Source organism: Thunnus maccoyii, chromosome 17 (genome assembly GCF_910596095.1).
Source record: "Thunnus maccoyii chromosome 17, fThuMac1.1, whole genome shotgun sequence".
Lineage (NCBI taxonomy): Eukaryota > Metazoa > Chordata > Actinopteri > Scombriformes > Scombridae > Thunnus > Thunnus maccoyii.
This window is the reverse complement of record NC_056549.1, coordinates 16,716,585-16,729,065: the sequence shown is the minus strand read 5'-3', so window position 1 is coordinate 16,729,065 and position 12,481 is coordinate 16,716,585. Positions and strand designations below refer to the sequence as shown.

At 41.2% G+C, this 12,481-nt stretch overlaps 2 protein-coding genes across 2 annotated transcripts; one reads left to right on the top strand and one right to left on the bottom strand.

Annotated features, from left to right (window-relative positions):
• Positions 1-114: 114 nt before the first annotated feature.
• On the bottom strand, positions 115-12,453 carry parp1 (poly (ADP-ribose) polymerase 1). Its single transcript, XM_042391144.1, has 23 exons — positions 12,190-12,453; positions 10,069-10,231; positions 9,580-9,695; positions 9,122-9,336; positions 7,036-7,126; positions 6,830-6,946; positions 6,344-6,520; positions 6,031-6,193; positions 5,637-5,777; positions 5,287-5,526; positions 4,998-5,063; positions 4,772-4,904; positions 4,439-4,634; positions 4,217-4,345; positions 3,808-3,891; positions 3,502-3,624; positions 3,257-3,385; positions 3,033-3,131; positions 2,701-2,853; positions 2,436-2,563; positions 2,272-2,333; positions 1,858-1,972; positions 115-938 (listed from the first exon to the last, which is right to left on the bottom strand). The coding sequence occupies exons 1-23, from the start codon at positions 12,310-12,312 to the stop codon at positions 857-859; spliced, it is 3,045 nt and encodes a 1,014-aa protein (XP_042247078.1). The 5' UTR covers positions 12,313-12,453; the 3' UTR covers positions 115-856.
• LOC121882749 (adenosine receptor A1-like) lies at positions 7,858-9,018 on the top strand. Its single transcript, XM_042391193.1, has one exon. It carries the CDS (start codon positions 7,939-7,941, stop codon positions 9,016-9,018), a length of 1,080 nt encoding a protein of 359 aa, XP_042247127.1. The 5' UTR covers positions 7,858-7,938.
• Positions 12,454-12,481: the final 28 nt, after the last annotated feature.

Here is a 12,481-nt window from a genome sequence, read left to right as displayed (position 1 = left end):
ACCTGATTGCTTTTATACACTTTTCATGCATTTGTTCCTAAATAGAAATCAGACCCCAAAATGTTCAAACATACAGTGCAACAACACACAATTAACAGAATATTAAACATGACATTTCTCAGAACCTTGAATGTTTTATTTTGTTTGACGTAAGCAAGAAAAGAAACTATGAAAAAATGTACCATATTACATGGCAGTGGTTTCTTTTACAGAATACTTGGCGTAGACACTAACCGCATTTTTTTCTGTACTTTTTTTCCATTTTCTGCAAGGAAGACAGCTTGAGAGACAGACAACAAAACAAATATATACATGTCAAACCCTTTTACAGTATCTTTGAACCCAGATGTCTACAAAACGTCCATTTAGTTGCTATTCTGGGAAACCCTAGCAAAATATAAACACTGGTGTGTGGATGTCAGCAAAAAAAACTTGCAGTACTTCCTAAATTTTGCAGTACTATGTCTTATTTACTACAGGTTTATTAAAGAATGAAGAAATAACACTTTTCTGAAATTCCAGATGACCACTTGTGAGACAGAAAACTAACATTTTCTGAAGTTTATTTCTAAACCAAAACCTTTCCATGTAGAAAGTGTGTATGCTTCAACCACTGTACTGAGCTGTGATTTAGGTATGCAAGTACCTAATGCAACAATAAGGAAGGCTATCAGCTAGTAAACCTGATGAGAACGTAATAAAGTGACTAGAGATTTCCAATGACCATTGTAAAGCGTGGTATAGTATCACTCCTTTGCCAAACATCTTCTGTTGCAGAGAATGAAGCCCAGGCATTTGGAGGTGACAGTGGTCTTTGTTTTCACTGAAGAGGGTTCGGACACATCCTCTCTCTCTCTCACCACAGGGACGTCTGGTAGTTGAACTTGACCTTCAGGAGATACTTCATGTTGATCTGTGCTACATCATATACTATGTACCTGGGGGAGCAGTGGTTAAGGACAACAGGGAATATACAGATAATATGACCAACAGTGAAAACAGACACATAACGTCATGAGAGGTGAATAAAAACAGATGATTCAAGCTAACAGATCATGAATTTTATAACACTGATGGCCCTCTAGTGTTAATCTTAAATCTTAGACAGGATAGTGTAACACCAAATTTTATTTTATTTCACTTTATTATTATTATTATTATTTTATTTTTTGCTGAGGTGTTTTTATATATTGTTTTTAAGACATTTGCACCTATATTGACTGTCTGAAGTGGTATTTAAGGCTTTAGCCCGTTGCATGTTTGTATAAACCCGATGAAACGCTGAGCGAAAGATCCTTGATTATACTGTTACCAGCTGAGTATGCGGTCTGTAAACACTTGTGGTTTAGTGGATTATTTTTACAGGTTTTAATTCCTGTTTTTATTTTTGCCCCATTTTAAACTCAACCCTCAGTGGTTATCACATGTCGAGATCCGTGCCACAGAAGCTGATTTAATGCAGGTATGAAACACAGTTGGTGCCTCTGAGTGACTGTCATGATAAGGTTAGAAAAGAACACTTTTCACATGGAAAGGTAAGGTATGATGAACACCAGAACAGACGTCTCCCTACGTGAACAAGATTCAATCTAATTTTGAAATCAGAAGAGAAACACAGAGTTTAATGTCAAGCGTCAAGTTGTGAGAAGTTGACAAAATATTAAAGTTAAAAGCTCATTAATGAAAGCTCAACCTGAATAACTTGACTCACACTAATTTTCAAGTACATTACCTACTGACTAACTTTTAGACTCTGCACATCTCTATGACTACTATTAAATTATTATTTTGAGGCCATTTGGCAACATTATTATGAATTTCATGGACCAGACGGTGAGTGTTAAAGTTGAAGGATACTCGTTGTACAGTAGACTTGTGTCATCAATGTTAGTATGGACTCCTTTTCCCAGAGGCACTTGCACCCCATCTAAAGTGACAGCAGCACTTGAATCAGGAGCAGTTCGACCCAAACCTGCAAAAAAAAAAAAAAAAAAAAAAAAAAAGTTTGAAGCAGAGAGGAAACCAATACTTCAAATTATCAAGAAGCACTTAAGTTGCCACATGTACTGCATTAATAATGACAGAGTTAATTAACTCAATAACACATATTGATCTTCTCATAGCACCTTTTTTTATCATTTATCTTGAATTACTGTGTTAACAAGATTGTGTTTTAACAGGAACATGAACAAAACCTTTAAAACCAAATTCCATTTTACTTTTCATAAGATATTTACCACAAAATCTGTAGTGAGTCATAGTGTTTCTCACCTTTAACACTGTGCTTGCCCTTAGGTAGTTTTGTGATGTGAGAGGCCTTCTTCAATTCATGCCTGCATAAAAAACAAAGCAAGACACCATTTATTTAAACCATCACCACAACAAGAAAAGGTTGATATTTAGGCTCAGTTTGAAGAACTCAGACGGTCACTTACATGTTGCCGAGGGCAACTTCAGCCAGCAGTAGGAGGCCTACAGGGTCTGACTGAGAGGTGTGACAGTAGTTTGCACTCTTGGACACCATGTCAGCAAAGTATACACCTTTGCCGAACATGTAACCAGTCTAGAGAAAAGGAAGAAAAATAGCAATGCAATAGAGAATTGAACAGGAGCAAATGAAAATTATTTAAGGACAGATATTAATTTGTTGTTATTAACAACAATTCTGAATGCATCATCTGGTTGCCAATAAAAACTCACCACTGGGGCTTCTGGCGGAGCAATGCGAAGACCCTGAGACAAGATACCAGCGTAGTTGGTGGTGCGCGAGCCGTGCCACAGTAGCTGGCGATTGTGTAGCTCCTTGAAGGGGCGGTACCGCTGTTGCTCTCCCTCTCGAACAATTTTGAAGACCTGAAAGACGAGAAAAAGTCAGGAAATACAAGCAATTGATAAGTCATGCCCTACAACAAAGTTAAACAGAAGAATTGACCTAACGTTTGTAGCACAATCAGTAATTATAAGTATTTGCAACATATATTTAAATGAAGGGGTTGTCATATTTAAACCGTTTTTTCCCAAAAATGACTTACTTCTTGCACTTCCAGTGTGTAAGTGTTGTGTGTAGCAGCGTGGGTGTTCTTAACATATTGCATAATGATCTCAGCCTCGTCTGTGGCCTTGTCAACAACCTGTGAAATAAACATATCACATCATCTTTCCACACATGATCTCTTCATCCGTTGCCCATCTGAGCATTATTCTAGGGAAAAATATGCATAATCTTGCACATTATCCATTTGTTAACGCTCCTGACCTCAATCTTGGTTTTGAGTTTCTCATAGTTGATGTCGATGGGATCGTTCTCATTGTCCTGGGCTCCTCCTCTCAGCAGGCTGTATGCCACCTCGATATCCAACAGGTTGTCCAACATCTGAACTTTAGCCTGCACAGTGATGTATGCAGATGTTATAAATCCATTTGTGTGTTCAGATTCTACACTGGGTTCATTGGTAAGATGACAAAACAAGAGGAAAAACTGTACAGTATGTGTGTCCTTACTTGAATGTAGTCTAGAGTGTTGAGAAGTGGAGGTTTCTTCATGCCGAAGTCATGGGGTATCAGGGTATAGAAGCGATTGGAGAGATCCAGTATTTGGGCCTCAGGCACACTATTTGATACAGCCTGGAACAAGAAATAATATATTCAAAGTCATATTTATCAGCAGGAGCATTTTCTTTTCATCACAGGAGTCCGATTTAATCCAAAGGAAGGTAGAAAAGGAGAGAAATGTGTTGAAGTAGGTCGAACAGGAAACGCAACAGAAAGGTTAAACGGCCCTCCAGGAGGTGCTGTTTGTTTACTAACCTGCTGTACGTCAGTGAGGAGAGCGTATGCACTCTGAATCTGCCTCTTACTCAGCTTCCCCAGCGGCATCTTTTGGAGGTCAATCTGTAGACAGGAAAAGACATTGAACTAAATTAAAACTTTTCCTCATTTGTTGAAAAAAAAATCATCACCTTCAACTCATGCTGCTTATATGAGAAAGTGGGATTTATATTATACTTTTGCTTAATATTGATGTTTTATTGAGACAGTAATTACAAGTTTAAAGTGCAGGTGCATTAATAATGAAAAAGGAAGCAAGGAAAAAGTAGAATAGTGTGGTGCAAGTTTAAACTAAAACATGCTGAAGGAATTAAACTTGATCTGTCTGATTTTTTCTCTGACAGATAGACACTCATTAAATCTGCAAATAATCTGGAAAAAGTCTTACCTCAAACTCCACCATGGCCTTCTTCATGCTCTCCACATCGAAGATCATCTTGATCAGTTCTTGGACAGGTCTGGCGAGTTTAGACTTGGTGCCAGCGCTGGCTGTCAGCCTCTTCACTGCTTCCTCATCCTGCTCAGTAACATGAAAAACAAAATCCAGTCAGGTACAGAAAACACACTGTAGGATATCTCCTTTCCTATTTTTGCGTGTGTTTGTGCGTACCTGTCCGTAGTCGATCTCCAGCGGGTAGAACTTATTGGGATATTTGGTGAAATTGGAGGCACCCCAGTTGTTGCCTGTCTTCTCCTTGTACACACCCAGGAAGTTGTCCAGGGCTGAGTTCTTGTCGTGAAATTTGTCTAGCTTGTTTCCTCCGATGGTTGTGCCTACTCTGCCCCATGACCTGAACACCCAGTACCTAAACACACATGACAGATGGGCAGTGTACTGTAAATACTGTTACTGTCAATCAAGTTAACGTCTGAAGTCTCTCTAACTGAGCTGAAAGTGCATTTTAATAACTTGCGCACAACAACAAAAGAGAAATTAATTAACCTTTTCTGTACATCATCCTCCAGCAACTGCAGTTTATAGTAGGAGTTAGTTCCTCTGACGATGTCCACAAGGCCCAGTGTAGCGCTGTACATTTTCCCGCTCTGCTCCAGGACGTGAGCGCTGTTCTCCAGACCTGAGAAAGCAGGATCATCAAACAAGTTCAGAGAGAGAGAAAAAAAAAAAAGGACTTTAAAATGATTTTCCAATGTAAAGCACTCATGACTACCTGAATCTGGATCCACAGCAGCTCCTCCTTTGACTGTGAGTTTCATCTTCTTGGATTTGCTACCACCTGTAATAAAGTAGATGCAATTATTTGCAAAGTAGTATTTTATAAACTTGAAGTTACGACAATTTTCAGACCACATATACACCAAAGAGCTAATTCTTAAGCATTAGTTCAGATGAATCATCCTTATAAAACATGACTGAGTGTTTTCATCAACATCCATAAACACCTGCAATAACAACATTTTCATTTCATATTTGTTGTATTTTATTTCTATAGCTTTTACCTTCTTCCTCTTTCACTCTGCCTGTGCTCTTGGTAGCCAGCGCTCCGGACTTGGAGGCGGCAGACGGAGCCTGAGCCTCCACTTTGACCTCTGCCCCCCAGGGTGAGATGGCGTGCAGGGAGACCAGTTCCTGGAGCGCTTTGCCCGACGACTTGATGTCTGTGAGGAAATCTTCAGAGACCACACGCACGCCGGCGTCCCTCGCTTCCTCCATTTTCTTACTCATCTTTTCCACCTCCTCTGTGAAACGGAAATTTTATTCTCAAATTTGATTCAATAAGCTTTTCAATGGAACTAAGAGCAGCTACTGTCCCTCATATTTATTATCAGTTTGTTGACTGGTCACTCACTCTTGGTGCTGAGGCAGAGAGACGCCTTATTGGCTGTTCCGGTTATCTTTCCACCCAGCTCCTCCACAGCAGCCTTTAGATCATCCTTACTCTTGGTGAGTTTGCCCACAGTCAACAGTTTCATACCAGTAAGAGGCTTGTCTGTGGGACACAAACGTATACATATTTAAATCCTTTTTCAATGTCAATAATATTGTATGGATGTATTTCAACTATTTAGACAATGGCAATTTTTATTTGTTTTCATTTCAAGTCATTTATTTATGAATTTCAGATATATTTCAGTCTAATTTATCATAAAGTCAAGGTTAAAAATAAGATGTTTTGACAGATAAATTACATTATTTCAATATTTGTGGGATAGTAACATATTCCTTTAGGTCTCCTCACTTACCTGAAGGTGCTCCCTCTGGCAGTGGCTTAGTGGGGGCGCTGGATGCACTCGCCAGGGATTCAGCTTTGGCTGAGGTCAGGGTTTGGGTGGGAGCCTCCTTGGGGTACAGCCTGTCCTGTCGCTTGAACTTGAATTTTTTCAGGAAGGGAACCTCGTGGAATTCCTGAAACGTGAAGCAGGGAGAATTCATCGGAGGTTGTTAAATATAATCGGAATATTCTGCAGACTTGACAACGTGACTCCTGTTTATGGTCGCTTATTTAGGCAGGAAATTCATTCTCAGCCAAAGTCGTCCTGAAACGAGGTGACCTACCTTGGGGATGACCCAGTCTTTGCGTAGGGGCGTTGCAGTTTTGAACACACACTTTGTCCAGGCTGAGATGTCCCCTTTACAGTAATAAGCGTCACCCTTGAACACCAGCTGGCCCGTGCACTCCTTACAGGCCTCAAGAGCACCGAAGGCCATGCCGTCGGCCAAGCAGTCGACCACCTGTCAATTAAACAACACTTGGCATGAAACAGATCTAACAGGAGCTACAAGTTTAAAAGTAATTACATTTTCTGTCACTACACATATATATTTAAACAATTAAGAGCTACAGTTAAGTGAGTTAACACATAACATGAATTTACAGTTCCAATATGAACTTACAGTGATGCAATCAAGCTAAATGAAACCATACCAACTTGTACAGAAACATTTAAATCACTTCAACATGTCTGTCTGAATTTCGTTTAATGCCAATATATTATTAGCAGAGGAAATAAAAGCTGCCTAGTAAGAATGAGGCTTGCTCACATTGGACTCTCCAGAAGGAACCTCCTGGCTGTTTGCAATCAGCAGCTCCTTCATATCGTTGGTTGAACAGTGCTTCTTCAGCTTGTCTTTGATTCCCCAAATCAGCTGGCTTTGGTTCTGTTGATGAACAATTTGTTAGGTTTTGTTGATATAATTTGAGATTCAGTCAAGAATATGAAATTAAAAAAAAAAAAAAAAAAAAGTACCTTCAACTGCTCTTCCAGCTTTGTCTTCTCATCGTCTTCCTCCTTCTTCTGTTTCTTTGAAGCTCCGTCCACCACATCAGCTTTACGCTTTCTGTAAGAGCGAACAGATGTTCAAAAGAGTTTCCTTCCAAACTTTTTTTTAAAATATATAATTCCGTATGGATAAAAAAAGGAGAGCGAACAATGAGGTGCTCTGACAAAAAAACATCCAAATTAACTTCCTAATGAGGCCAAAAGAGACACCGGATGAGAGCCGAGTATCGGAACAAACAAGCCTGAATCTGACACCTTTATTCATTAGGCAAATTCATCAGGGCCACATCAGTTAATGGACACACACACACACACACACACACACACACACACACACGCACACACACGCACACACACGCACACACACGCACACACACACACGCACACACACACAAGCTGGTACATGTCTCCACAATCCCAAGTGCCGCTGCTGATATCATTCACCTTGCCCTGACAAGAAAAATTCATCAGCCCCCCCCCCCCATGAGGCCAGACACACACCGGCACGCACATTTTATTAACGACCGTCCACTTGCAGTCGGTCTCTGTGTGATGACAGACATCCCTTATCGGACAACAACTGACATCAAGGGGGAGGATGGGAATTCTATAAAAATGTCCTCCGGTCTTGCGCGGACAGAGGTGATCTTTAATGTGAAGTGTGGTGTGTCAGGACAGCTGCTGTCAGGATATCACAGATGGGGTCTTTAACTTCTTGAGAGACACATTTTCATTAAACACATCCATACTTCTGTAGACTGGTGAGTTATTTTACTGCTTTCATGCATCTTATTGTCTGAAGAAGTTAAATGTCTACACGGTGAAATTTGAGACTTCTAACTTTAATCATATATCTCTTTTTAGGATGATATGGAGAACACCAGTGCTCTAGTGACTTTCTACCTATCCCATCCTTCTTCTTCTTCCCTACAACCTTTCTGGAACTCTTCAACTACCTCCTCCTCCGTACCTTCACCTCCGCCTGCTGACCTGGTCGTTTTCCCTAATGTGGCGTACACGGTGGCTGAGCTCTTCATCGCCTTCTTCTCCACGAGTGGCAATTTACTGGTCTGCGCGGCTGTGGGCCTCAACCGTAAGTTACGCACCGTCACCAACTACTTCCTGGTCTCGCTCGCGTTCGCCGACATCTGCGTGGGCGCGATCGCCATTCCTTGCGCCGTCCTGACTGATATTGGTTTACCGCGTCAAAATCTCTACCTGTGTCTGCTCATGCTAAGCGTTTTAATAATGTTCACCCAGAGCTCCATCTTCAGCCTGCTGGCCGTGGCCGTGGAGCGCTACGTGGCCATCTTCATGCCCCTCCGCTACCAGGTCCTGATGACGTCTCGCAACGCTGCGCTGGTGATCCTCGCCACGTGGCTGCTGGCCTTTCTCATCGGGCTTGTGCCTCTGATGGGCTGGCACAAGACGCCACCTGATTCAGGCTACTGCTTCTTTGTCTTGGTGGTAGACATGACCTACATGGTCTACTTCAACTTCTTCGTTTGTGTGCTGACGCCCCTCGTCATCATGTTTCTCATCTATGCCAAAATATTTCTAACAGTCAAGCGACAGGTGCGACGTATCACTTCTGAGCTAAGCGGCGGAGGGGAGGGACAAGCGAGGGTGGCGGCAAGCGTGCGCCGCGAGATCAAGACGGCTACTTCGCTCTTTCTGGTTCTTTTCCTGTTCACCGTCTGCTGGATCCCGCTCCACATTATTAACTGTTTCCTGCTGCTCTGCCCTCACTGCCCTGTCCCGCTCAAGCTGCTGCTCACCGCCATCATCCTGTCACATGTAAACTCTGCCGTCAACCCCTTCCTGTATGCGTACACAATGACAGCTTTCAGGGACACCTTTAAAGCCATCTTCTTGTGCTGTAGGACAACAGGAGACAGAGAGGCTTCAAATATGGCGGGCGGCGGTGCCCGAAACACACACCAGACCTGAGACAACTACAGACAAGTTCTCACAACCTTATATGTAAACGTACTGTTCAGCACCACGATTCAAGTCTGCATAAAAGATTCGTATCCCTTCTTCCTCATCTCACCCTTCAGATTTGACAGCGGGGAGCCTCTTCTTCAGCTCCTCCTTATCTTCTGCCCGTAGAGCGTTGAAACCCTTCAGTTGAGCGGCGTTGTATTCAGGTTTGAAGGCCAGATCCTCCCTGCGGCTCACAAAACACGCTGTGTGGTACCAGCGGTCGATCAGGCCCAACTGGGGCTTCTCTGGGTCCACAGTTTTCTTAGATACACGAATCTGATCCTGAAGGAGAAGCCGGAGGATCAGAGAGACTTTAGTAACACACTGGAACAATCCGATATGATCAAACCGACACAATATGTAATGTTTATGTCATAGATAAATAGCATACACACATAAGATCTATTTTATGTAATTTGCTTGCAGATTTCAGAGATAAAGCCATTAAGTTTACTAAAAAAAAAGATGACAGTAGATATATTTGAACATCACCTTTGGTGTGTGCAAATTAAAGTGGCCACCAACCTTTTCTATTTTCTGCTCACAGCCTTTGCATGTGCTGCGGTTCGACTTGGCGTATTCCACCGCAAAGTCATTCAGTGTCTTCTCTCCTTTAGCTCCACTCTTCTGGTCACCTTTACCTACAAGAAGCAAGTTTTCATTTTCATATCAACTATTAGCAATGCAGGAATAAAACAAACAACATAAGTGAAAGATTTCTGATCATTAATATTCATCGGAGCAAATAAGTCATCAAAAATGTGAAGGCCGGTGCATATTTCATGAACACATTTATATTCTACTTATGAATGAAAAATTTTACACTCTAATCTGTTTTCTTATTACAATTAAGGAGTCAGAGGCCTGAGGTGACATTAAGCTAATTAATGTGCCCGACCTGCTCCATGAAGGCACATCAGGACTGTAAAGAGTCTAGACATGTTTTGTTTAGCGTGATGATATTTCACCAAACTCCTAACAATTAAAGTCAAAAGCTAAAAGTCGAGTACTGACCTCCAGCAGCTCCGCCACTTTCAATGGCCTTTTTGACCTTTTCCTGGTCCTCCCAGCGGAGGTCAGAATAGCCAGCAATGTCAGCGGTGGACTGAGCCGCCGCTCGCTGCCAGAAGCAGGAAAAGTGGTGCCAGTGGGGGACCTTCCCATCGAACATGGGTGACTGCAACACAAAGAGGACAAGTTTAATGTTTACATAATGTTTAGAGTGAACAACAGCTCACTAGAAAATTCTAGTGAGCTGTTGGGCATTTACTGTGAATATCGCTGGACTAGTGAGGGGAAATCTTTATTTTGAATTAATAATTTTTTTAAACAGATAAGAGTAATATTTAGGACAGATTGTTTCTCATTTCTAAAGGAATGATAGTCCTAAATTACTACCATATCGTCTCATCATTGCTATAACTATAGCATAAAACCTTCTCTGTGTGTACAATTATGCTCAGGTATAAATTACCATTCGCTAAAGAAACAGGAAGGTTTTTTTGTTTGTTCTTTGATTGAAACTTAAGTGTATTTTATGTTTAATTTCTTATCTAATGATGATTTTAAGGCTAATCTTTATTATAAAATGTCCTTAATCTCTAATGAGTCCTTCTAGTTGGATGATTATAGAAGACTTGAGTCGTGTTTTAGTAAAAGAAGCTGTTTTGTAGCGATTTCTTAAAGTTGTAGATCTTGACAAGGACTTTTTTTTTCGTTTGCAATGTAATGTTATGTTCTTTCTGAACAGACGTTTCACTATTGCACTGGTATTTTTGGTGCCCATGTGAAGTCCACTGGCACTTGTATGTGCATGACACAATAATCAAAACCTAATCCAACTATGACACTTTGAGGGATAACAGAAAAGGTTGAATAACTAACTGATGTAGTTGTGTATTCAGTTTCATATTTATCTATACTATAAGTACTGACAGTCTATAAATTTGATTACTTAAGTGAAATGTGGCCATTCATTAAAATGTTGTAAGCAATAAACAATCCTCTCATTGAACCTGTGCACGTGCCGACTTGAGATCTAACACGCTGATTCATTTAGGTGAGTTTGGATCAGCTTGAAGAGTCAAGTGATTGGAAATCTGGAGCTGCTCCACAGGCCATGAATCAGGAGGCTGATTTTGTGCAGCCTCATAAGGAGCTTTAGCTTCTAAGTAAATTAATTCATTTGTGGGGCAGCAGCAGATTCCACATCTCGGGAATGATGCTTGTTGACATTTTGGCTTCTGGCTGTAGATGTTAACTCAGATACACACCTCTAGACTTACGGCACCAACTCAAGATGCATCCAAAAAAAAAAAACATATCCTCATGTCAATCAATGAATCTTAACTTTCATGGATAACAGGATGCATGACGTCAGAAAGGGTTGCAACAATGTGAGCCTTTTTTTAGTGTGGGGTTTGTTGCTGTGCCATGCTCTCCCACTGTGCTACTCTTAAATGAAACCTCCTCATTGAAATTAACATGTTTGAATACACATATTCTCCTAACTGGCATCACTGCTGCTAATAAAGATGCTGTCTTTATGTTGGAAACCTACAGTTAGAAAATCTCAATGGATTCATTCATATAGTTAATATGGAGCTATCAGTGGCAAGAATGCATGGAGCTGGAGCTATTTCAGCAGATAAAAAAAATCAAGGAATTGCTGAAATCACTGTTCCTCTTTATTGCTAAATTTTGGATCCTTGTGTCCTGCATATATTATATGGAGATCAATGGGGATGGGATGGGATGTGGTGGGGGAGGTGGGGGGTCGCCACAAGGTTTTGTTTTGTTTTGTATTGTTGTAGTTTTTATTGTGTTTTGTTTGCATCTGAAGCAAAAGAACAATAAAAAAGTTGATCACACAAAAAAAGAGAGAGAGAAAGGCTCAACGGCTCTTTGTGAGCAAGATTCAATGGACAATGTCAGCCATTTAAATGCTAACGTGGGCCTAACCAAACACAACTGAAACCACGCTATAAATTATATATACGCACTATGCAATGAGTTAATTTGCAAGCATTGTAGCGCGGATAAGCCACATAATTTCCACATTATATCTCTGTGGTAATAAGGCAGAAAACTGAGCAGGTTTCTTGAGACGCAGTGATTCAGACGTCGTTCAGTTACCTGCACCATGATGGCCATTCTCAGCGAGTCTTTGGCGATGTTTTCTTTGCATTTCTTGCACGACGCGCGGCCGCTTTTGGCGTATTCCGCTTTGTACAGCTTGTCCTCTTGAGAGTCTGCCATAGTTGTTCGGTATTTAAAGCAACAATTTAAATCGACTGACTGTGAGGCGAACTTTCTCCGGATGACGAGGAAGCCACAACAATCAATGCGCAGCGCAACACGCAGAGGAGAGAAGCCCGCGTCCCCTGCACGCCGCCGAAAGAGGAGACGTCAGTGAAGAGCTCTCACT